The sequence below is a fragment of the Bufo bufo genome, chromosome 3 (genome assembly GCF_905171765.1).
Source record: "Bufo bufo chromosome 3, aBufBuf1.1, whole genome shotgun sequence".
Classification (NCBI taxonomy): domain Eukaryota; kingdom Metazoa; phylum Chordata; class Amphibia; order Anura; family Bufonidae; genus Bufo; species Bufo bufo.
The window spans coordinates 305130318-305157407 of NC_053391.1; the positions used below are offsets into that span (position 1 = coordinate 305130318).

A 27090-nucleotide genomic window follows, 5' to 3' on the forward strand; every position below is an offset into this window, starting at 1 on the left:
GGGTGGGCCATTTATATATGGATACACCTTAATAAAATGGGAATGGTTGGTGATATTAACTTCCTGTTTGTGGCACATTAGTATATGTGAGGGGGGAAACTTTTCAAGATGGGTGGTGACCATGGCGGCCATTTTGAAGTTTTTTCAATAGGAAGAGGGTCATGTGACACATCAAACTTATTGGGAATTTCACAAGAAAAACAATGGTGTGCTTTTAACGTAACTTTATTCTTTCATGAGTTATTTACAAGTTTCTGACCACTTATAAAATGTGTTCAATGTGCTGCCCATTGTGTTGGATTGTCAATGCAACCCTCTTCTCCCACTCTTCACACACTGATAGCAACACCACAGAAGAAATGCTAGCACAGGCTTTCAGTATCCGTAGTTTCAGGTGCTGCACATCTCGTATCTTCATTTATATAGATACACCATTTTATTAAGGTGTATCCATATAAATGGCCCACCCTGTAGAACAGAGGATTTCAAGAGATTTAGGCCCCTGTCACCCAGGCACAGCAGGGGTTCATTCACGGCAAAAGGTGGTTCATGTCATCCAGCAATAGAACAGAGGATTTTGAGAGATTTAGGCCCCTGTCACCCAGGCACAGCAGGGGTTCATTCACGGCAAAAGGTGGTTCATGTCACCCAGCAATAGAACAGAGGATTTTGAGAGATTTAGGCCCCTGTCACCCAGGCACAGCAGGGGTTCATTCACGGCAAAAGGGGGTTCTTGTCACCCAGCAATAAAACAGACGATTTTGAGAGATTTAGACCCCTGTCACCCAGGCAAAGCAGGGGTTCATTCACGGCAAAAGGTGGTTCATGTCATCCAGCAAATAGAAGAGAGGATTTTGAGAGATTTAGGCCCCTGTCACCCAGGCACAGCAGGGGTTCATTCACGCCAAAAGGGGGTTCTTGTCACCCAGCAATAAAACAGACGATTTTGAGAGATTTAGGCCCCTGTCACCCAGGCACAGCAGGGGTTCATTAACGGCAAAAGGTGGTTCATGTCATCCAGCAAATAGAAGAGAGGATTTTGAGAGATTTAGGTCCCTGTCACCCAGGCACAGCATGGGTTCATTCACGGCCAAAGGGGGTTCATGTCACCCAGCAATAGAACAGAAGATTTTGAGAGATTTAGGCCCATGTCACCCCGACACAGCAGGGGTTCATTCACGGCTAAAGGGGGTTCTTGTCACCCAGCAATAGAACAGAGGATTTTGAGAGATTTAGGCCCCTGTCACCCAGGCACAGCAGGGGTTCATTCACGGCAAAAGGGGGTTCTTGTCACCCAGCAATAGAACAGAGGATTTTGAGAGATTTATGCCCCTGTCACCCAGGCACAGCAGGGGTTCATTCACGGCAAAAGGTGGTTCATGTCATCCAGCAAATAGAAGAGAAGATTTTGAGATATTTAGGCCCCTGTCACCCAGGCACAGCAGGGGTTCATTCACGGCAAAAGGGGGTTCATGTCACCCAGCAATAGAACAGAGGATTTTGAGAGATTTAGGCCCCTGTCACCCAGGCACAGCAGGGGTTCATTCATGGCAAAAGGGGGTTCTTGTCACCCAGCAATAAAACAGACGATTTTGAGAGATTTAGACCCCTGTCACCCAGGCACAGCAGGGGTTCATTCACGGCAAAAGGGGGTTCTTGTCACCCAGCAATAAAACAGACGATTTTGAGAGATTTAGGCCCCTGTCACCCAGGCACAGCAGGGGTTCATTCATCGCAAAAGGTGGTTCATGTCACCCAGCAATAGAACAGAAGATTTTGAGAGATTTAGGCCCATGTCACCCCGGCACAGTAGGGGTTCATTCACGGCTAAAGGGGGTTCTTGTCACCCAGCAATAGAACAGAGGATTTTGAGAGATTTAGGCCCCTGTCACCCAGGCACAGCAGGGGTTCATTCACGGCAAAAGGGGGTTCTTGTCACCCAGCAATAGAACAGAGGATTTTGAGAGATTTATGCCCCTGTCACCCAGGCACAGCAGGGGTTCATTCACGGCAAAAGGTGGTTCATGTCATCCAGCAAATAGAAGAGAAGATTTTGAGATATTTAGGCCCCTGTCACCCAGGCACAGCAGGGGTTCATTCACGGCAAAAGGGGGTTCATGTCACCCAGCAATAGAACAGAGGATTTTGAGAGATTTAGGCCCCTGTCACCCAGGCACAGCAGGGGTTCATTCACGGCAAAAGGGGGTTCTTGTCACCCAGCAATAAAACAGACGATTTTGAGAGATTTAGACCCCTGTCACCCAGGCAAAGCAGGGGTTCATTCACGGCAAAAGGTGGTTCATGTCATCCAGCAAATAGAAGAGAGTATTTTGAGAGATTTAGGCCCCTGTCACCCAGGCACAGCAGGGGTTCATTCACGGCAAAAGGGGGTTCTTGTCACCCAGCAATAAAACAGACGATTTTGAGAGATTTAGGCCCCTGTCACCCAGGCACAGCAGGGGTTCATTCACGGCAAAAGGTGGTTCATGTCATCCAGCAAATAGAAGAGAGGATTTTGAGAGATTTAGGCCCTTGTCACCCAGGCACAGCATGGGTTCATTCACGGCCAAAGGGGGTTCATGTCACCCAGCAATAGAACAGAAGATTTTGAGAGATTTAGGCCCATGTCACCCCGGCACAGTAGGGGTTCATTCACGGCTAAAGGGGGTTCTTGTCACCCAGCAATAGAACAGAGGATTTTGAGAGATTTAGGCCCCTGTCACCCAGGCACAGCAGGGGTTCATTCACGGCAAAAGGAGCTTCATGTCACCCAGCAATAGAACAGAGGATTTTGAGAGATTTAGGCCCCTGTCACCCAGGCACAGCAGGGGTTCATTCACGGCAAAAGGGGGTTCTTGTCACCCAGCAATAGAACAGAGGATTTTGAGAGATTTATGCCCCTGTCACCCAGGCACAGCAGGGGTTCATTCACGGCAAAAGGTGGTTCATGTCATCCAGCAAATAAAAGAGAAGATTTTGAGATATTTAGGCCCCTGTCACCCAGGCACAGCAGGGGTTCATTCACGGCAAAAGGGGGTTCATGTCACCCAGCAATAGAACAGAGGATTTTGAGAGATTTAGACCCCTGTCACCCAGGCACAGCAGGGGTTCATTCAAGGTAAAAGGGGGTTCATGTCACCCAGCAATAGAACAGAGGATTTTGAGAGATTTAGGCCCCTGTCACCCAGGCACAGCAGGGGTTCATTCACGGCAAAAGGGGGTTCTTGTCACCCAGCAATAAAACAGACGATTTTGAGAGATTTAGACCCCTGTCACCCAGGCACAGCAGGGGTTCATTCACGGCAAAAGGGGGTTCTTGTCACCCAGCAATAAAACAGACGATTTTGAGAGATTTAGACCCCTGCCACCCAGGCACAGCAGGGGTTCATTCATCGCAAAAGGTGGTTCATGTCATCCATCAAATAGAAGAGAGGATTTTGAGAGATTTAGACCCCTGTCACCCAGGCACAGCAGGGGTTCATTCAAGGTAAAAGGGGGTTCATGTCACCCAGCAATAGAACAGAGGATTTTGAGAGATTTAGGCCCCTGTCACCCAGGCACAGCAGGGGTTCATTCACGGCAAAAGGGGGTTCTTGTCACCCAGCAATAAAACAGACGATTTTGAGAGATTTAGACCCCTGCCACCCAGGCACAGCAGGGGTTCATTCACGGCAAAAGGGGGTTCTTGTCACCCAGCAATAAAACAGACGATTTTGAGAGATTTAGACCCCTGCCACCCAGGCACAGCAGGGGTTCATTCACGGAAAAAGGTGGTTCATGTCATCCAGCAAATACAGGGTGGGCCATTTATATATGGATACACCTTAATAAAATGGGAATGGTTGGTGATATTAACTTCCTGTTTGTGGCACATTAGTATATGTGAGGGGGGAAACTTTTCAAGATGGGTGGTGACCATGGCGGCCATTTTGAAGTTTTTTCAATAGGAAGAGGGTCATGTGACACATCAAACTTATTGGGAATTTCACAAGAAAAACAATGGTGTGCTTTTAACGTAACTTTATTCTTTCATGAGTTATTTACAAGTTTCTGACCACTTATAAAATGTGTTCAATGTGCTGCCCATTGTGTTGGATTGTCAATGCAACCCTCTTCTCCCACTCTTCACACACTGATAGCAACACCACAGAAGAAATGCTAGCACAGGCTTTCAGTATCCGTAGTTTCAGGTGCTGCACATCTCGTATCTTCATTTATATGGATACACCATTTTATTAAGGTGTATCCATATAAATGGCCCACCCTGTAGAACAGAGGATTTCAAGAGATTTAGGCCCCTGTCACCCAGGCACAGCAGGGGTTCATTCACGGCAAAAGGTAGTTCATGTCATCCAGCAATAGAACAGAGGATTTTGAGAGATTTAGGCCCCTGTCACCCAGGCACAGCAGGGGTTCATTCACGGCAAAAGGTGGTTCATGTCACCCAGCAATAGAACAGAGGATTTTGAGAGATTTTAAATTGCACACTGACTTAGGCCTCATGCACACGACCGTTGATGTGTTCCGTGTCCGTTGTTCCGTTTTCCGTGATTTTCTGAGGACCCATTGACTTTCAATGGGTCCGTTGAAAACTCGGATAATGCACCATTTGTCATCCGCGTCCGTGATCCGTGTTTTCAGTCTGTCCAAAAAATATGACCTGTCCTATTTTTTTCACGGACAACGGTTCGCGGACCCATTCAAGTCAATGGGTCTGTGAAAAAACACGGAGGCACACAAGATTGTGATCTGTGCCCGTTTTTTTCCTATCATTTGCAAGGCAAACTTGACAGATTTTTTTTTCACTTTTCATGTCTGGTGATCCTCCAAAAATCAAGGAAGACACACGGAAACAAAAACGGAAACGGATCACGGAACAACGGAACCCTGTTTTGTGGACCGTGAAAAAATACTGTTGTGTGGCCTAATACAGATGTTGTAGATTGCCAAAAAAGTCTTTTTTTGCTAACAGAATATGAAAGCTGTATATATTAAACTTTAATTTAACACTTGCAGATCTGGAAAATACTGTTTTTTGAAGAAAAAAAAAGTGTGTTTTTCAAACGCCAGAAAATGATGGGTGTATTTCTACCTTAAATTGAACACTGACTAATACAGATGTTGTAGATTGCCAAAAAAGTCTTTTTTTGCTAACAGAATAAGGCTACTTTCACACTAGCGTTCGGGTGTCCGCTCGTGCGCTCCGTTTGAAGGGGCTCACGAGCGGCCCCGAACGCATCCGTCTGGCCCCAATGCATTCTCAGTGGAGGCGGATCCACTGAGAATGCATCCGCCTGCCAGCGCTCAGCCTCCGCTCCGCTCAGTGAGCGGACACCTAAACGCTGCTTGCAGCGTTCGGGTGTCCGCCTGGCCGTGCGGAGGCGAGCGGATCCGTCCACACTTACAATGTAAGTCAATGGGGACGGATCCGCTTGAAGATGACACTATATGGCTCAATCTTCAAGCGGATCCGTTCCCCATTGACTTTCAATGTAAAGTCTGAACGGATCCGCTCAGGCTACTTTCTGACTTAGAAAATTTTCTAAGTAATAATGCAGACGGATCTGTTCTGAACGGATGCAAACGTCTGCATTATCGGAGCGGATCCGTCTGATGAAACATCAGACGGATCCGCTCCGAACGCTAGTGTGAAAGTAGCCTAAGAAAGCTGTAGATATTAGGCTACGTCTACATGACGACAATAAGTCGCGCGACAGATAGGGCACAACTACACTGCAACATTTGTAGCGCAACATTTTGTTGCACTAATGTCGCGTGAATATTTTTATAATGGCAGTCTATGGTGTCGCACTGCAACATGCAACATGCTGCAACTGCGACGCAACAGTTGCAGAAAAATCCATCTCGAATGGATTTTCTGCGACTGTTGCGTCGCAGTCGCAGCATGTTGCAGTGCGACACCATAGACTGCCATTATAAAAATTGTTGCGCGACATTAGTGCAACAAAATGTCGCGCGACAAATGTCATCGTGTAGACGTAGCCTTAAACTTGAATTTAACACTTGCAGATCTGGAAAATACCGTTTTTTTTTAAAAAAAATTGTGTTTTTAAACTCCCAGAAAATTATGGGTGTATTTCTACCTTAAATTGCACACTGACTAATACAGATGTTGTAGTTTGCCCCAAAAAAATTGTGATTTGCAATGTCCTAAAAGTTCAGATGCAGTGCTGGTGCACTGAGCATGCATAAAATGGCCGCCGCCGCCACCCACCTAACTAACAGAATTATAAAAGTTTTTTTTTTTTTTTTTGGTCAATGGCCTCAGGGCAGGGTAAAACGATTGTGTCCTGCACCCACACAACTATTTCTAGGTAGATCGCTGAGTTAGATTCTCTCCTATTCTCTCCCTGAAATCACAAGTCCAGCAGCATCCTCTCCCTACACTTGTAACAGCAGAGTGACGTGCAGCGCTATGTGACTCAAGCTTATATAGAGCCTGGGTCACATGCTGCTCTGGCCAATCACAGCCATGCCATTAGTAGGCATGGCTGTAATGGCCTCTTGGGGCAAGTAGTATGACGCTTGTTGATTGGCTGCTGTGCAGCCTTTCAAAAAGCACCAAGAAATCGGCGAATACCGAACCCGAACTTTTACGGAAATGTTCGGGTTCGGGTCCGGGGTCCCAAAATCCTAAAGTTCGGTGCGAACCCTACAGATAACCTTTTTGCTGGATACATGTTCTTCTCTCTCTAAAAGCGCAGCTGATTTGTGCCTTGCTATTTACATTATAAGTTGTAAGTTCATGCCTTTATGTATAATCAAGGCTTGCAAGCCAATCTATTGAAGACATTTTGGATCCTTTTCTTATTGTAAGATCCTCTACAATCGTATATTTATACTTTTTGTCTTTGACTTTGTCGAATATACTTTTCAATAAAAACTGATTTTAAACATGAAAAAAAAAAATATAATAATAATAAAAAAAAATAAAAAAAAAGAATGGCTGTGCATCCGTAAGGTGTGGGAATGGATGGGAAAATAATTCCTCTGATTCGAGTGGAGGGACTGAGGTGGTGGTGGTGGTGGTGTATTTGGGGGTGCACACAGCACAGTCCCTAGAGACGAGCAGTATTTGTGGAAGCAGGTATATCGCAGGTTTTAATCAATATTTGGTGGAAGCAGGTATATCGCACCCCTCAATCTGTATTTTTTGGAAGCAGGTATATCGCACCCCTCAATCAATAATTGGTGGAAACAGGTATATCGAACCCCTTAATTGGTATTTTGTGGAACCAGGTATATCTCCAGCCCTCAATCAATATTTGGTGGAAGCAGGTATATCAAACCCCTTAAATCAGTATTTTGTGGAAGTAAGTATATCGCACCCCTCATTCAATATTTGGTAGGTATATTGAACCTCTTAATCAGTATTTTGTGGAAGCAGGTATATCACACCCGTCAATTTTTTTTTTTGCCACAACAGTTATATAACACCACCCTGATTATTTGGGGCGAGGGTGATCCATTTAACTATGATGCGACTAACGCATTGTGTGGCCTCGAATACGAGAAACATGGATCAGAAAAGTGCCAGGTGACCCTATTAAAGGGGGGGGAAATGTGGGGGAAATGTGGTAAATGCGGTCTTAATTAAAAATAAGTGGCTTGTTAGTACTCGCCTACCAGACATGACTGTTTTCTCAAATGACCACATAATGGTGAAAGTCATCGCCCTGCCTTCTCGTGTATCCATTATAAAAGTACCTCAAAATTCCAGGATTATGATTGGAAATCGTACTCTATATCCTGTTGACCTAGAGGACATTGAGGGAGAAGTGGAGAGTATTGATGCCTTCCAAAACCAGGAGATTGCCATAAACCCAGACTTAAGATTTTTGCTAGATAACAAACCTAGCCATACTATTCGAATGGTAATCAGGAAGGACAACGTCACCATGGACACATTACAGTATTCGCCAGCGGACAATAATATATTGTATCCCTCCGTTTGGACACGGGGGGGAGATTATATTTGGGGCATATTGTTTATCATCATAATAGGATGGTTAAGTTTGTTAAACATCCAAGTAGTGCGTTGGATAAGATTCTTCAAAAAGATTTTGGCCAAGTTATGGTACAAACAAGGTTCACGTACCCAACCTTTAGAAGAAGACATATGAAAAGCCCTTTTATGCATTCCAAACACATTCACACGTTATGGAACATTTTGGAATGAAGGGGGATTTATTGTGCATTTTCATACGTATACAATATTATCTAACGACAGACCACAATCTAATAAATGCTACAACATCTCATCAATATGTGGAAAATCTACGCAAGCACCTTCAGCATGCTTTTGCATTCGCCCAGAAGAATATAGAGAAAGCCGCAATAAGTGCTAAGACATACTACGATCTGAAGACTACACAGAAGGAATATCAAATTTCCGATCAGGTTTATCTCTATAACTTCGCTCGGGATTAAGTGAAGGAGAGAAAGTTCTTACCTTCCTGGAAAGGACCTTATGTCGTCTCACGTCAAAAATAACTTATTTATCTGAGGAAATAGTCTGACTCAGATGTGAATTGTATCAATTAGGTTGTCTACAATTCACCAGGTCATGATTTTAAGAATTAATGACAAATTTTAGAAATTTAATTTTTTTATGGTTAATTATTTTTATGACCATAATTAATAATTCTTAATTGAATTATTACCACCCGACAAGGTATATCGCAGACCTCAATCAGTATTTTGTGGAAGAAGGTATATCACACCCCTCAATCAGTTTTTTTGGGGCAACAGGTATATCACACCCGTTGCAATTAGTTGTTCCAATAGCGTTTGCCCTCTATATAGCTGTGGTATCGCAGCAGAACCGCACACAACTGCCGCACAATACAAATGCACTATAATATACTTTCTATGTTAGAAAGTATATTTTAAGTATATCACACCCATCGATAGCACACCTATACCAGTCCTTAAAAGGATTTTTGTGGCCCTATTAGCTAGCGTTTGGTGTCCCTAACAGTCTGTCCCTGCTCCACAAAGCAACCTCTCTCTGCACTGGCAAAGCACAGAATGTAAAATGGCTACCAGATCGGTTTATTTTATAGGGTGGGGGGTGTCCATGTGCTAAATCTCCTCAATTGGCTGTTCTGTCCCACCTGATGGATGTGTCATGAGTCAAAGTTCGGCACAATGCAAAAGAATATGGCACCGGCGGACATCGCCATATGTTCGTACGTTCAGCAAATCGCAAACGCGCAAAGTTTGCCGCGAAACGACCACCAGGAGAACCGCTAGGCCATCTCTACTTATAAAGGTACAAGCCAGACAGGAACCAGGTTTTGCTAAACAGCTTTATTATACAACAGGCTGTCTGGTCATGCTCCCAAATGTTATCTTCAAAATATTAGTTAAAGTTAACTAATTTCTGCAGGGGAAACAGCCAAGCATGCTTATCCATTGCCTCCCACAAACTATAATGGATTGGTGGGGTTTCCAGATATTACTCTCTACTATCACTCTCTACTGTTGCACCATCCCTGTGCTGTGTGCATGATGCTCTGCTGAGTGCACAAGGCCTTTTACACTACAGTCTTCTCTCAGTGAATAATTAGAATGGAAATGTAACCAGCTTTACTTGTTTGTACAAGCTTTACTGTTCTTTTAGAGAATAAGTCATTGTAAAAACAGTGGATTTGTGTTACTATAAAGGCTGACAGTCATGTAGCGTGGCATCACACTTTACATCTCGGGAATGTATCACAACAAAATAAACATTTTATTCAAGTCATTACATCTAAAACACACTTGTAAGAATTGTGAAATCCCATCACAGGACTCTTGACCGTGTGCAGATCAACCCACATGCAGAGTCATCACACCGAACATACTTAAACATACTTAAAAATTCCAGTTGAACAATTATATACACCCTGGTCAGCTGACCCACAAGAAAGGTCCTCTGTGACTGGCAGCAGTCCTGAGTTCTATCGCCTGCAGGATCTTCATCCTCCTGACTCATGTCATGCCCTGTTTCCATCCTGAAGATTGGGCCATGCTCTTTACTTTCTCCTTCTGATTATTCTTTTTTGCATGCTTTGAAATTATTGCTGCCCTGTAAACAGACAAGAATTTTACAATGTCAAATAATATGAATTTAATAGGAATACAGTCAGTCCAGTCTGTACATATACCTTACATATAGATATGTATATAACCAACTATTTTGTTGCAGGATGGGGAGGGGGGGAGGGTTTTGGCAAACCCAGCTTCCTGACGATGTGTCCTCACTCCTTCTCCTCCCAGCCTGCTGCTGTACCTCATTGAAAACATCTAATTTGATACTGCATGCAGTGACCTGCTCCCCTTACATCATGACAATCGGTTGTTTTCAATTAGGGAGCATAGCGGAGCATCACAGGCAGAAGGAAAAGGAGCGGGAGCCAGTGCCGGGAGGCAGGTAAGTAAGCTTCCCTTTACAGGTCTGCCCCCCCCCCCCCCCCCCACTCCATTTTTGCACCTTTAGGGCTTCCTGTACATGACTGTACTTTTTATCTGTGTGCTATCCAAAATTTTTTACAGACAGCACACTAACCCATTCATTTCCATGGGGCCATGCTGTATTTTTTGTGGATCCCTGTGGCCATTCTGCAAATTAAACAGTTCATGTCCTATTCTGGTCTGCATTGCAGATAAGAATAGTCATTTATATTGATGGGAGAGGGAAAAATGCAGAGTGCACATGAAAGCCATCCGTATTTTGCAGATCCATTTATAGATCAAAATACAGACACAGTCGTGTACATAAGGCCTTATAGTAAGGGTGCATGCACACTGTCTTTTGCAGTGTACATTTGCTGCATGCACTAGGAAAACGACACATGCACATAGGAGAAACTTATCCACAGGCTCCCTTCACCCAATGTCGGCCTCCATTGGGCTGTTATATGCAGTGTACAGACGCCTCTATTTTATTAGAGTCTGGCTCCGACTCCTTCATAAACGGCCAATAATTAGCAATACATTTCCTGTAGTAAAATGGTAATATCTGGCTTTTTCTCACCATTATATCAATAATAAGGCTGCTTAGATAGAACATAAAGCAGATTTGTTGGAATACAATTTCTGAACAAATAACTTAAAGGATAACTGTCACATTTAGACCCTAATTTCAATTTTCATATATGTAGTTACTAATAAAATGATATTCCAGAATCAGTTACTATTAGACTGACTTACCCCATATTTAATAAGATTCACCCCTTAGCAACCAGTCTGCATAAAACTGCAATTTCACTATTCAGTTAAGATGGCCGCCACTGCCCTCACCCTGAGGCTAATCCCGCCTGCCCTCACTAGCCAGTAACAATAGCCCCCCAAAAGTGTCAGTAACCAGAGCCCCCCCACTAAAGGGTTAATCTCCTGCAGCACAAAGGGGTCCTCTTACCACATGTTGCTTTCATTTATACACTGAGCAGATAGCAGATCTCCCTTCCCTGTTGTGCGCTGGTTCAACTCTGCCTTCTCCAGCTCTGCTGAGTGAGGGAGCGTCTACCAAGCGCAGGGACAGGGAGAAGTGCACACAGCCCAGGCACTGTTATCAGCTGCTAGGGATGACCTGGCTTTAATCATTTATTTACAGTCCCTGGCTGTCAGTAATCTGACCTTGCACGCTGCGTGCTTCTGCGTCCTCTGTCCTTCAACAGAGGACGGACCATGCCTAGCAACCCTATTTTAAGCACAGGTAAAAGTAGGCAGTACAGGGAAACAAAATTTGGAATTAAGGTGTAATTGAATACACAGTGAAAAGTTGAAATAGGGCCACCAAGGAGATATTAATCACCACAATCCAATGCTCCAAAAATATATATACGACAGTTATCCTTTAAGGGAAAGTGTCACCTAAAAAATACATAGCAAACTGGTGACATGGCTGCATAGGGATGAAAGCAGTGAGACTATATAGACCTTTGTACTGTACTTGTCAATGGCCGCAATTATGTAAAAAATGCTTTTTGGTGCCGCTGTGATGGGTCAAAGAGGTGTGAATAAGGCACTTAAAGGGTTATTCCCATATTAAAAAAAATGAATGCAGGGATGTCTCCGGCCCCTTCATCCCAGCCGGGAGGCCAGAGAAAGCCAAAGCTCCGGAAGCTATGCTGTTGACAAAACTCTCTAGGGCCTCCTGGTGCCCTTGGTCAGAACAAAGAGGCCGGAGAGACCCCAGCAGACATGTTTTTTCACTCTTTAAGTGCCCCAGCCCAACACCTCTGTTGGCATTGCTACACCACACATCTTCTCCCTTCATGATTGATAGACAGAGCTCTCCGAGCCCTGGTGAAAATCTGTCCATGCACCATTAGTGACAGACAGATACAGCTTGTCAGTGACTGTGCGCAGTAAGAGCCGGTCGAGAGCAAGCGGTGTCCGGGGCACATCAGTGCCTCATTCACACCTCTTTGACCCTTCACAGCGCCAATAAAAATAATTTTTTAGAAGGTCGCAGCAATCGACAAGTACAATAAAGGTATGTATAGAAGCTATGTAGCCATGTGACTAGTTTTGTACGCGTTTTCTAGGTGACAGTTTCCCTTTAAATCCCTGTAAGTAAATATGCAATAACTGGCAAACTTTGTTATGCTTTTAATAATAAGACATCTATGTATTTACCCTCAGAAAAAGAATTGCCTTAGGGCTCATGCACACGACCGTATGTATTTCGACCGTGTGACATCCGTATTGCATCATTTATAAAAAATTTTTTTAGATCCATTGTAACAATGCCTCTCCTTGTCCGCAAAATGGACAAGAATAGGACATGTTGTACCTTTTTAGCGGAATGGACATACAGGCCAAAAAAAAAAAAGGAACGGACAAAAAATACATTCGTGTGCATGAGCAAGTCCGTTCTGCAAAAAAATAGAACATGTCCTATTCTTGTCCATGGTTGTGTGCATGAGCCCTTCATGGATGCCTTGAGAGCAGAAAATAAACTCTCTACTACATTCTGTTGGTGGTAAAGCAGTGACCACATGGGCAACATCTCTGACAATCAAATAAGAGCCTTAGGCTACATACACATCTGCACATCATACGTATGCAAAATGTGGATCCGCAACAGTGTGACATCCGTGTTGAATCCATTTATTTTTTTAGCGGATCCATTGTAACAATGCCTATCCTTGTCCACAAAACGGACAAGAATAGGACACGGTCTTTATTTTTTGAGGGATTACGGAATGGACAAACGGATGCAGATAGCACACGGTGTGCTGTCTGCATTTTTTGCAGACCCATTGAAATCAATGGGTCCACATCCTATCCGCAAAAAAAAAACGGAACGGACACGGAAACAAAATACGTTCGTGTGCGTGAGGCCTTAGATTGATAGAACAGAAATATATTTTATTATTAACATTTCTAAACTTCCGAAGGAAGTTAAATTAATTATGCAATATTAATAAGAGATTTTTTTTTTTCAAGCTGGAGTCGAAGTTGGTACCTTTTTTTTCTGACTACAGCCAAAAATAGCCCGACTCCACAGCCCTGACTATATGTTTGTATACCTTTTATCCTTTCTGGAATAGAGCAGTCTGCTGTGCAATCCCATACAGAGCCATCCAAGAAAAAAGTATACCCTGTGGTATACATTTTTTAAAAAATGAGAGCTAATGGAATGGGCAGCAGGTCACAAAAACATTGACTCATATTTTATTCACAGTTGATCACAGAAAACTGAAAGTGAGACATTTCACAATTTCATGAAAAAAATTAACTCTTTTAGGCCTCTTTCACACGGGCGTTGCGGGAAAAGGTCCGGGTGCGTTAAGGGAACATGCCCGATTTTTTCGTGCGAGTGCAAAACATTGTAATGCGTTTTGCACTCGCGTGAGAAAAATCGCGCATGTTTGGTACCCAAACCCGAACTTCTTCACAGAAGTTCGGGCTTGGGATCGGTGTTCTGTAGATTGTATTATTTTCCCTTATAACATGGTTATAAGGGGAAATAATAGCATTCTGAATACAGAATGCATAGTAAAATAGCGCTGGAGGGGTTAAAAAATAAATAAAAAATAATTAAACTCAACTTAGTCCACTTGATAGCGCAGCTCGGCTTCTCTTCTGTCTCCTTCTTTGCTGATTGCAGGAAAAGGACCTGTGGTGACGTCACTCCGGTCATCACATGGTCCACCACATGATCCATCACCATGGTAAAAGATCATGTGATGGGTGATGGATGATGTGATGACCGGAGTGACATCATCAAAGGTCCTTTTCCTGCACACAGCTAAGATGAAGACAGAAGAGATGCCGGGCTGTGCGAGCAAGTGGATTAAGGTGAGTTTAATTATTTTTTATTTTTTTTAACCCCTCCAGCGCTATTTTACTATGCATTCTGTATTCAGAATGCTATTATTTTCCCTTATAACCGTGTTATAAGGGAAAATAATAATGATCGGGTCTCCATCCCGATCATCACCTAGCAATCGTGCGTGAAAATCGCACCGCATCCGCACTTGCTTGCGGATGCTTGCGATTTTCACGCACCCCCATTCACTTCTATGGGGCCTGCGTTGCGTGAAAAACGCACAAAATAGAGCTTGCTGTGATTTTCACGCAACGCACAAGTGATGCGTGAAAATCACCACTCATGTGAACAGCCCCATAGAAATGAATGGGTCCTGATTCAGTGCGGGTGCAATGCGTTCAACTCACGCATTGCACCTGCGCGGAAAACTCGCCCGTGTGAAAGGGGCCTTAGAATTTGATGGCAGCAATGCATCTCAAAAAGGCAGGGCTGTGTCTACCATTGGGTATCCCCTCTTATTTTAACGAGTCTGCAAACGTCTGGGAAGTGAGGAAATGAATTGCTGGAGTTTTGAGAGAAGAATGATGTCTGATGGAGGATTCTAGCTGCTCTACAGTTCGGGGTGTTCTCCATTGGTGAAAGCTCTGGAGTGTAGGCAGGCTAGTTCAACACCCGGACTCTTCTTCTGCAAAGCCTTGCTGATGGGTGCAGTATGTAGTTTAGGCTACTTTCACACTGGCGTTTCTGGGTCCGCTTGTGAGATCCGTTTCAGGGCTCTCACAAGCGGCCCAAAACGGATCAGTTTAGCCCCAATGCATTCTGAATGGATAAGGATCCGTTCAGAATGCATCAGTTTGCCTCCGTTCAGCCTCCATTCCGCTCTGGAGGCGGACACCAAAACGCTGCTTGCAGCTTTTTGATGTCCGCCTGACGATGCAGAGCCAAACGGATCCGTCCTGACTTATAATGTAAGTCAATGGGGACGGATCCGTTTTCACTGACACAATATGGTGCAATTGAAAACAGATCTACCTCCCATTGATTTTCAGTGTAAATCAAAATGGATCAGTTTGCATTATCATGAACAAAAAAAATGCTTTTTGTTCATGGTAATGCAAACGGATCCGTTCTGAACGGATACAAGCGTTTGCATTATAGGTGCGAATCCGTCTGTGCAGATACCAGACGGATCCGCACCTAATGCAGGTGTGAAAGTAGCCTTAGCATTGTTTTGCTGAAATATGCAAGGCCTTCCCTGATAGAGATGCCATCTGGATGGGAACATACACTGCTCAAAAAAAAAAAAGGGAACACAAAAATAACACATCCTAGATCTGAATTAATTAAATATTCTTCTGAAATACTTTGTTCTTTACATAGTTGAATGTGCTGACAACAAAATCACAACAAAAATTAAAAAATGGAAATCAAAATTTTCAACCCATGGAGGTCTGGATTTGTAGTCACACTCAAAATTAAAGTGGAAAAACACACTACAGGCTGATCCAACTTTGATGTAATGTCCTTAAAACAAGTCAAAATGAGGCTCAGTAGTGTGTGCGGCCTCCACGTGCCTGTATGACCTCCCTACAACGCCTGTGCATGCTCCTGATGAGGTGGCGGACGGTCTCCTGAGGGATCTCCTCCCAGACCTGGACTAAAGCATCTGCCAACTCCTGGACAGTCTGTGGTGCAACGTGACGTTGGTGGATAGAGCGAGACATGATGTCCCAGATGTGCTCAATTGGATTCAGGTCTGGGGAACGGGCGGGCCAGTCCATAGCATCAATGCCTTCGTCCTGCAGGAACTGCTGACACACTCCAGCCACATGAGGTCTAGCATTGTCTTGCATTAGGAGGAACCCAGGGCCAACCGTACCAGCATATGGTCTCACAAGGGGTCTGAGGATCTCATCTCGGTACCTAATGGCAGTCAGGCTACCTCTGGCGAGCACATGGAGGGCTGTGTGGCCCTCCAAAGAAATGCCACCCCACACCATTACTGACCCAATGCCAAACCGGTCATGCTGGAGGATGTTGCAGGCAGCAGAACGTTCTCCACGGCGTCTCCAGACTCTGTCACGTCTGTCACATGTGCTCAGTGTGAACCTGCTTTCATCTGTGAAGAGCACAGGGCGCCAGTGGCGAATTTGCCAATCTTGGTGTTCTCTGGCAAATGCCAAACGTCCTGCACGGTGTTGGGCTGTAAGCACAACCCCCACCTGTGGACGTTGGGCCCTCATATCACCCTCATGGAGTCTGTTTCTGACCGTTTGAGCAGACACATGCACATTTGTGGCCTGCTGGAGGTCATTTTGCAGGGCTTCTGGCAGTGCTCCTCCTGTTCCTCCTTGCACAAAGGTGGAGGTAGCGGTCCTGCTGCTGGGTTGTTGCCCTCCTACGGTCTCCTCCACGTCTCCTGATGTACTGGCCTGTCTCCTGGTAGCGCCTCCATGCTCTTGACACTACACTGACAGACACAGCAAACCTTCTTGCCACAGCTCGCATTGATGTGCCATCCTGGATAAGCTGCACTACCTGAGCCACTTGTGTGGGTTGTAGACTCCGTCTCATGCTACCACTAGAGTGAAAGCACCGCCAGCATTCAAAAGTGACCAAAACATTAGCCAGGAAGCATAGGAACTGAGAAGTGGTCTGTGCTCACCACCTGCAGAACCACTCCTTTATTGGGGGTGTCTTGCTAATTGCCTATAATTTCCACCTGTTGTCTATCCCATTTGCACAACAGCATGTGAAATTGATTGTCACTCAGTGTTGCTTCCTAAGTGGACAGTTTGATTTCACAGAAGTGTGATTGACTTGGAGTTACATTGTGTTGTTTAAGTGTTCCCTTTATTTTTTTGAGCAGTGTATGTTCTAAAACCTCTACATGCTGTTCAGCATTAATAGTGCCTTTTCAGATGTGTAAGCTGCCCACACCATAGGCACTAATGAAGCTCCGTACCCTAAGGCTGAGTTCACCCGGGCGAGATTTCCGCGCAGGTGCAATGCGGGAGGTGAACGCATTGCACCCGCATTGAATCTGGACCCATTCATTTCTATGGGGCTGTGCACATGAGCGGTGATTTTCACGCATCACTTATGCGTTGCGTGAAAATCGCAGCATGCTCTATATTGTGCGTTTATCATGCAACGTAGGCCCCATAGAAGTGAATGGGGCTGAGTGAAAATCGCAAGCATCCGTAATCAAGTGCAGATGCGGTGCGATTTTTCACGCATGGTTGCTAAGATGACAGTCTATTCACTGTATTATTTTCCCTTATAACATGGTTATAAGGGAAAATAATAGCATTCTTTAATTCAGAATGCTTAGTAGGTGGTCAATTGAGGGTTAAAAAAATAATAATAATTAACTCACCTTCTCCTCTTGATCGCGTAGATGCCAGTCCCTTCTTACTTCTTTAATCATGAGCTGCCGGCTAAAGGACCTGTGGTGACGTCATATCACATGGTCCAATCACATGATCCATCACCGTGGTTTATTTTTAACCCTCAATTGACCACCTACTAAGCATTCTGTATTAAAGAATGCTATTATTTTCCCTTATAACCATGTTATAAGGGGAAATAATAACATCTACACACCACCGAACCCAAACCTGAACTTCAGTGAAGAAGTTCGGGTCTGGGTACCACAGTCAGTTTTTTATCACGCGCGTGCAAAACGCATTGCACCCACGCGATAAAAACTGAACAACGTAACGCAATCGCAGTCAAAACTGACTGCAATTGGGTACCTACTCGCGCGGGTTTGCCGCAACGCATCCGGATCTTATCCGGACACCCTCGTGTGAACTCAGCCTAAGAGATGCAGGCTTTTCAACTGTATGCTAATAACCAGCTGGATGGCCCCTCTCCTCTTTAGTCTCTAGTACATGGTGTTCGTGGTTTCCAAAAATAATTTTACATTATTATTCATCTGACCACAGAACAGGTTTTTCATTTTGTCTCCGTCCATTTTAAATGACCTTTGGCCTAGACAAGATGCCTGCGGTTCTGGACCGTGTTTATATATGGCTTTTTCTTTACATGATACAGCTTTAACTTGCATTTGTGGTGTTGCACGGCAAACTGTTCACAGACAATGATTTCTAGAAGTGTTCCTGAGCCTATGCAGTGACAGTTTTTTAAATGCAGTTTAGCACCCGGTTCGGGTGGCTAGGGTCCACAGCACTCAGCTGTGTGACCCTAGACCCCCAAGGAGTTCTGCAGCTTGCCCCCCCCCCGCCCCCACATTTTTTTGGGGTGCAAGTGTTGATTTCTTTTTTTTTTGCATGCACTCTTAGCGTCCGGCCACTGTTAGCGCATCGCCCCCACCCCTTCATACCGCTGATCAGCGCGTTTGAATCTTTTTTATTTTTTTTTTATTTTACACTTTGTGGGATTTTCAAATTATTATTATTTTTTTTTTTTTCTTTTTTCTGTTAGGTATAGGGCAAAGTCCATGAACACCCGTCCCCCACACACATTCACACTAAATAAAGTTTTCCACGCACACACACACACACGCACACACACACTCCCCTATGGCCCGCTAGATGTTCTTGGCCGAGGGTCCCAGTGAGGACAAGGATGACCCCACTTTCCTTTTGTCATCCACGTCCTCCTCATCATCTAGCGATGATGATGAGCCCCCAAGGCGGCAGAGCAAGGGGACCGCCATGCCAGGGACCCTGTGGCCCACACTAGTACGAGCAGCTCTGGGGCTCGTACTAGTTTTCCGGTCCACCAGATAAGTCCACCAGAGGCCTCTATCTGTGAACTTGTCTAGTGTATCCCAGAGCATTTTGAGCCTGTGATTCCTGATTTTGTTGGCCAAGCAGGAATCCAGATTCCCACAGTGGGCTTCACTGAATATGACAATTTTAGTCTTTTTTCCAGTGACCACTTTGTGAATCTGATGGTGGAGCAAACGAACCTGTATTCCCAACAGTTCATTGCTCAACACCCGGGCTCCTTTTTGGCTAGAGCCGGTGGCTGGACTTCGGTCAGTGCGGCCAAGATGAGGACGTTTTGGGACCTCGTGCTGCACATGGGCCTAGTCAAAAAAAAAACTGTGTCAGGCATTACTGGAGCGGCGACGTCCTCTACCAGACCCCACTTTACAGTACAGCCATGACACGTACCCGGTATGAGGCCATCCGGAAATGTCTGCATTATGCAGATAATGCAGCATGTCCCCCCCCATGTACAAAATCAGGCCGGTCATCAATCACTTTGGGGCCAAATTTTTGGAAACCTATGTACCTGGAAGGGAGGTCGCGGTTGATGAGTCTCTCAATTGCTTTCAAGGGGAGACTCATTTTCCGCCAGTATGTTTCCTCTAAGCGGGCGAGGTATGGCGTGAAGCTGTACAAACTTTGTGATAGAACCTCAGGGTACACTTACAAGTTTTGTGTGTACGAGGGGCGAGATTCCCATATTCAACCCCCAGAATGTCCCCCAACTCTGGGTGTTAGCGGGAAACTTGTGTGGGACCTTATGCACCCACTGCTAGATAAAGGTTACCACCTGTACGTGGATAACTTTTATACTAGTATCCCCTTGCTCCAGTCTCTCGCCGGCAGATCCACGTCCGCTTGTGGGACCGTACGAAAAAATCAACGCGGCCTCCCTACCCACCCCCTCCAGGTCCTATCCCCAGGGGTGAGACCCGTGCCCTTACCAGTGGAAACCTGTTGCTGGTCAGATATAAGGACAAGAGGGATGTCCTTGCACTGTCCACAATTCACGGTAACTCCATCACCCTTGTCCCTGTGCGAGGTACGGCGGCAACGGTCCTTATGCCCTATTGTACCGTCGACTACAATCGGTATATGGGAGAAGTTGATCTCTCTAATCAAGTCCTCAAGCCATATAACGCCATGCGCAAAACCTGGGCATGGTACAAAAAAGTTGCGGTCTACTTGGTCCAGGTTGCCTTGTACAACTCTTTTGTGCTGTCCCGGAGCGCTGGCAACACAGGGAAATTCCTGCAGTTCTATGAGGCAGTCCTCAAGGCCCTGATCTTTTCTGACTGGGAAAGAGCAGGCCGGAGTACCTCGGGAACTGGAGGCGCACAAATCGTTCCTGGCCAACACTTTCCAGGTGTGGTCCCCCATACTGGAAAGAAGGGATGGTCCCCAAAAAAGTGCAGAGTGTGTAATTAGAGGGGAATACAGAAGGACACCACCACTCAGTGTGACACGTGCACCGATCATCCGGGCCTCTGCATTGACGGTTGCTTCCATGGAGTTCCATGGAGTATTAAATTTATAATCCCCTTCCCCAATTTTAATTCCATTTAGCCACTGACAATCGAAAAAAAACTATGGTTCTCAGACTTGAGACACTAAAACCAAAAAAAAAACTGACTCTTATCCGTTTATAAAAGGATAATATAGTGTAAAACCTAAATAAAATAAAAAAGTTGACATATTAGGTATCGCTGCGTCCGTAAGAATCTGCTCTATATAAATACCCAATGAACTAACCCCTCAGATGAACACGGTCAAAAAAATAAAATAAAAACTGTGCCAAAACAGCAATTTTTTTGCAAAGTTTCCATTTTAAACAGTTTTTTCCATTAACAAAGCAATGGTTAACAGCCAAACAAAAGTTAATATTTATTACCCTGATTCTTCAGTTTATGGAAACACCCCATATGTGGTCGTAAACTGCTGTACGACCAAACGTCAGGGCGCAGAAGGAAAGGAACGCCGTATGGTTTCTGGAAGGCAGATTTTCACCATGTCCCATTTGAAGCCCCCCTGATTCACCCCTAGAGTTGAAACTCCATAAAAGTGACACCATCTAAGAAACTACACCCTTCAAGGTATTCAAAACTGATTTTACAAACTTTATTAACCCTTTCGGTGCTCCTCAACATTTTGTGGCAAATGAGATAAAATTTCTGAATTTCTATTTTTGGTAACCTTGCCTCACAAAAATGTAATATAGAGCAACCAAAAATCATATGTACCCTAAAAATTGTCCCAGCAAAACTGCCACCTTATCCTATAGTTTCCAAAATGGGGTCACTTTTATGGAGTTTCTACTCTAGGGGTGCATCAGGGGGGCTTCAAGTGGGACATGGTGTAAATAAACCAGTCCAGCAAAATCTGCCTTCCAAAAACCACACGGCGCACCTTTCCCTCTACGCCCTACCGTGTGCCCGTACAGTAGTTTACGGCCACATATGGGGTGTTTCTGCAAACTACAGAATCAGGGCAATAAATATTGAGGTTTTTTTGGCTGTTAACCCTTGCTTTGTTACTGGAAAAAATGGATTCAAATTGAAAATTTGCCCCAAAAGAAATCGAAATTCTGAAATTTTATCTCCAATTGCCATTAACTCTTGTGGAACACCTAAAAAATGTATGACGTTTTTAAAATCTGTTTTGAATACCTTGAGGGGTGTAGTTTCTAGAATGGGGTCATTTTTTGGTGGTTTCTATTATGTATGCCTCACAAAGTGACTTCAAACCTGAACTGGTCCTTAAATTTCAAGATATGCTTCTAAACTTCTAAGTCTTCTAACGTCCCCCAAAAATAAAATGTCATTCCCAAAATGATCCAAACATGAAGTAGACATATGGGGAATGTAAAAGTAATAACTATTTTTGTAGGTATTACTATGTATTATAGAAGTAGAGATATTGAAACTTGGGAATTTGCAAATTTTTCCAAATTTTTGGTAAATTTGGTATTTTTTAATAATTAAAAATGAATTTTTTTGACTCCATTTTACCAATGTCATGAAGTACAATATGTGACGAAAAAACATTCTCAGAATGGCCTGAATAAGTCAAAGATTTTTTAAGTTATCACCACATAAAGTGATACTGTTCAAATTTAGCAAAAAATGGCCTGGTGCTTAAGGTGAATATGAGCCCGGTCCTTAAGGAGTTAAAGGAGTTGTTCGGGTTCAGAGCTAAACCAAGACATACCCTTATTTTCACCCCGGCAGCCCCCCTGATGTTGGCATCGGAGCATACAGTGTGTTCGGTGACGTCACCGCCTCTCATGGGCGGGCTTTAGGACCATTTTACTGGCTAGGGCAGCACTAAATCCCGCCCATCAGTGCCGGTGACGTCACCGGGGTTCCTGGCAGTCCCATGGAGAGTCCCGGTACGTCACCGGATCTCCAAAAAATGCCTTTGCTAAATCGTGCAGGGCAAAGGAGAGCATCGGAGCATGAACTGCTCCGATGCTCATGTCAGGGGGGCTGCCGTTTGAAAATGGAGGTATGTCCGGGTTCAGCGCTGTACCCGGACAACCCCTTTAAGCCGAAGGGAAGCTGAGCTGGATAGCCACACATATGTGTAGGGGATCTAACATGCCCTTTTTATAATCAGTCATGTGACTTAGTTGCAAATTACACATCCAGCTATTTTTTTTTATTAGTTCCACTTACCTTTTCGAGCCTTTTGTTGACCCTGTACCAACTTTTTATTTTAGATGCGATGCTGGCAAGTTCTAAATGAGTTAATTTTTCTTAATTAAATTTTATTCGGAGTCCCAACTTTTTGGGAATTTGGGGTTGTACATGAGTGATTCAATGTCTTACCTTCAGGTCTCTCCTCTTCTGGCTCCTCATATTCCTCTATATCCTCCTCTTCCTCCTCATATTCACAGCCTACATGAGATGTATTAATAAACCAAACAGAACCGCAATGTAGTATTCTCACCCCCCCCCCCCCCCCCCCATACGTTTTCTTGCCACACTTACATGTACTAAAATCAAGCCTTTTCAAGCATTCAATGACATACTCAATGTCCAAAGTAAATTGGTCCATATTTTCAAAACCTGGTTCTGTCTTCTCAAGCTGGGAACCTTTAGAGGCTTCCAAGATTCTACAAGAGGAGAAATGGATGATCAATATTATTGTCATGCTGTAATATACTGTATACAGGATGTTATATATTAAATTTGGCCCAAACTATTTCCATGGTAAATGTAATTGTGAAAACTTAATGCATATTTCCTGTATTCAGTTTTGATCATATCTGGCTCCTTTATGCCTAGATCTATTTTATATATACCATGGATCTTATTGAATCTTGCAGACTGGGATCCTAAGTTTGAATCCAACCATGGGGAACATCTGAATGGAGTATGCTCTACCTGTGTTTGTGTGGGTTTCCTCTAGGTACTCCGGTTTCATCTCATACTCCAAAGACATACTGATAGAGAATTTAGATTGTGAGCCCCACTGGGGACAGCAAGTGAGGATGTCCGTAAGGCGCAGTAGAATATGTAAGTTAGTAAAATAAATATCTACATCTTTTACACAGTCTTTCCCATGTCTGCAGCTATGATTGTCCAGGAATGCTTCTAGATTTTGGATCTCTCTGCTGTCCCTTCCAGCCTTGGCTTATCTGATACTGCTCACTCACTAGTAGAGTGACCTGAGGAATGTCATCTGTCTGTGGAACACAGCCAAGCCAAGTCAAGGGAAGCTGGTAAATGCTGCCCACCTGTGAAGACTCCACCTTTTACATGACTAAAAACGCTACTGTTCAAGCTATGCTGTTGGGTAGTAAGTGGCTCATGGTACCTTACTATTCTAGAATATTGTAAAAGTAAAACTTCTAGAAGAGTCAGAAATAGGATAGCAGTGTCACCCTCAACTGAGTGCTTGGTTTTCCTGTTGCCTCGGCTGCCCTACTAAATAAACAGCCTGATTGTTTTTCTTATAGTATGCATATGAACAAACTGCACTGCAAAATTGGTACAGTACTTCAATTCAATTTTCATTGATTTCTTTATATCAATATATTTAAACATGCTTGTATAAATTCTGAAAACACTCACCTTTTCATTAGCTGCTTGGACGTCTGTGAAAACAAAAACATTGGGAAGTAAAAAATACCATAAAAGATACTAATGGCACATACTATACACACAATAAGGGTCTATTCACACGTCCATAGAAGGGGTCCGGATCCGTTCCGCAACGTTGCGGAATGAATTCGGACCCATTCATTCTCTATGGGGCCGGAAGAGATGGGGACAGCACACAGGCCCATCTCACTCATCATATTCTGCGCCTGGTTTAGGTGTAGAAAATGGTCTAAAATGTAAGCTAGGAAGCTGTCTTACATTTAGAACTAGAGCTGGATGTGCCAAAGTTATGGAGAGGCCTGCGCTATGGGGCTTTATTAAGACCGGCGCCTAAAACGCTGGTCTTAATAAATGTGACCCTAAGAGTTAAAGAATCTTTTGTGTTAGTGATTCTGATGGTATATAAAATCACTGCTCCCTAGTGTTAGGTTGTTGTACTTTTATCATCACTATATCAGGTGATAATATGGTCTGTAATAACTTACCAGAAGGAAAGTAGCATGACCAGTCTGTTCTACCATTTCAAGTGCACTTTGCAATAGGTTAGATGAGGATTGAAGTTGCTCCTGGTATTTAACAACGAGGGAACTTGCAAAACTCAGCTTTTCTTCCTCAGCTTCAGATATCCGCTGTATAAGATCTGCCCTTTTCTCCTCCATCACTTTGTTCAGTTCCACAAATAATTCATTGACAGATTCCCTCTTCTTTTGACTGCTGTCCTGTGCATTAATTAAAAAGAAATCTTTTAGATCCTAAAAATTCAAAGTACTCAATGTGGAAAATTGACAAATACTACAAACACCAGGTTTATGGCCTAGGATAGTGTATTAGCCATGTGTGTATATATATATATATATATATATATACACTGCTCAAAAAAATAAAGGGAACACAAAAATAACACATACTACATCTGAGTTAATTAAATATTCTTCTGAAATACTTTGTTCTTTACATAGTTGAATGTGCTGACAACAAAATCACACAAAAATTAAAAAATGGAAATCAAATTTTTCAACCCATGGAGGTCTGGATTTGGAGTCACACTCAAAATTAAAGTGGAAAAACACACTACAGGCTGATCCAACTTTGATGTAATGTCCTTAAAACAAGTCAAAATGAGGCTCAGTAGTGTGTGTGTGGCCTCCACGTGCCTGTATGACCTCCCTACAACACCTGTGCATGCTCCTGATGAGGTGGCGGACGGTCTCCTGAGGGATCTCCTCCCAGACCTGGACTAAAGCATCTTCCAACTCCTGGACAGTCTGTGGTGCAACGTGACGTTGGTGGATAGAGCGAGACATGATGTCCCAGATGTGCTCAATTGGATTCAGGTCTGGGGAACGGGCGGGCCAGTCCATAGCATCAATGCCTTCGTCTTGCAGGAACTGCTGACACACTCCAGCCACATGAGGTCTAGCATTGTCTTGCATTAGGAGGAACCCAGGGCCAACCGCACCAGCATATGGTCTCACAAGGGGTCTGAGGACCTCATCTCGGTACCTAATGGCAGTCAGGCTACCTCTGGCGAGCACATGGAGGGCTGTGCGGCCCTCTAAAGAAATGCCACCCCACACCATTACTGACCCAATGCCAAACCGGTCATGCTGGAGGATGTTGCAGGCAGCAGAACGTTCTCCACGGCGTCTCCAGACTCTGTCACGTCTGTCACATGTGTTCAGTGTGAACCTGCTTTCATCTGTGAAGAGCACAGGGCGCCAGTGGCGAATTTGCCAATCTTGGTGTTCTCTGGCAAATGCCAAACGTCCTGCACGGTGTTGGGCTGTAAGCACAACCCCCACCTGTGGACGTCGGGCCCTCATATCACCCTCATGGAATCTGTTTCTGACCGTTTGAGCAGACACATGCACATTTGTGGCCTGCTGGAGGTCATTTTGCAGGGCTCTGGCAGTGCTCCTCCTGTTCCTCCTTGCACAAAGGCGGAGGTAGCGGTCCTGCTGCTGGGTTGTTGCCCTCCTATGGCCTCCTCCACGTCTCCTGATGTACTGGCCTGTCTCCTGGTAGCGCCTCCATGCTCTGGACACTACTCTGACAGACACAGCAAACCTTCTTGCCACAGCTCGCATTGATGTGCCATCCTGGATAAGCTGCACTACCCCAGCCACTTGTGTGGGTTGTAGACTCCGTCTCATGCTACCACTAGAGTGAAAGCACCGCCAGCATTCAAAAGTGACCAAAACATCAGCCAGGAAGCATAGAAACTGAGAAGTGGTCTGTGGTCACCACCTGCAGAACCACTCCTTTATTGGGGGTGTCTTGCTAATTGCCTATAATTTCCACCTGTTGTCTATACCATTTGCACAACAGCATGTGAAATGGATTGTCACTCAGTGTTGCTTCCTAAGTGGACAGTTTGACACAGAAGTGTGATTGATTTGGAGTTACATTGTGTTATTTAAGTGTTCCCTTTATTTTTTTGAGCAGTGTATATATATATATATATACAGTACAGACCAAAAGTTTGGACACACCTTCTCATTCAAAGAGTTTTCTTTATTTTCATGACTATGAAAATTGTAGATTCACACTGAAGGCATCAAAACTATGAATTAACACATGTGGAATTATATACATAGCAAACAAGTGTGAAACAACTGAAAATATGTCATATTCTAGGTTCTTCAAAGTAGCCACCTTTTGCTTTGATTACTGCTTTGCACACTCTTGGCATTCTCTTGATGAGCTTCAAGAGGTAGACCCCTGAAATGGTTTTCACTTCACAGGTGTGCCCTGTCAGGTTTAATAAGTGGGATTTCTTGCCTTATAAATGGGGTTGGGACCATCAGTTGCGTTGAGGAGAAGTCAGGTGGATACACAGCTGATAGTCCTACTGAATAGACTGTTAGCTGCTTTTTTCTTGCCATAATACAAATTCTAACAGTCTATTCAGTAGGACTATCAGCTGTGTATCCACCTGACTTCTCCTCAACGCAAC

General features: G+C 44.2%; 1 protein-coding gene across 1 annotated transcript in view; it reads right to left on the reverse strand.

Moving 5' to 3' along the window:
- Positions 1-9606: 9606 nt before the first annotated feature.
- Positions 9607-27090, reverse strand: part of TRIM63 (tripartite motif containing 63) — a 28353-nt gene continuing 10869 nt past the window's right edge. Inside the window, exons 5-9 of the mRNA XM_040424232.1 lie at positions 24620-24853; positions 24105-24127; positions 23019-23143; positions 22857-22925; positions 9607-10093 (exon numbers count right to left, since the gene is read on the reverse strand). Of these exons, the coding sequence (XP_040280166.1) occupies positions 10083-10093; positions 22857-22925; positions 23019-23143; positions 24105-24127; positions 24620-24853 (462 nt within the window). The 3' untranslated portion in view covers positions 9607-10082. The remainder of the gene's footprint in view (positions 10094-22856; positions 22926-23018; positions 23144-24104; positions 24128-24619; positions 24854-27090) is intronic.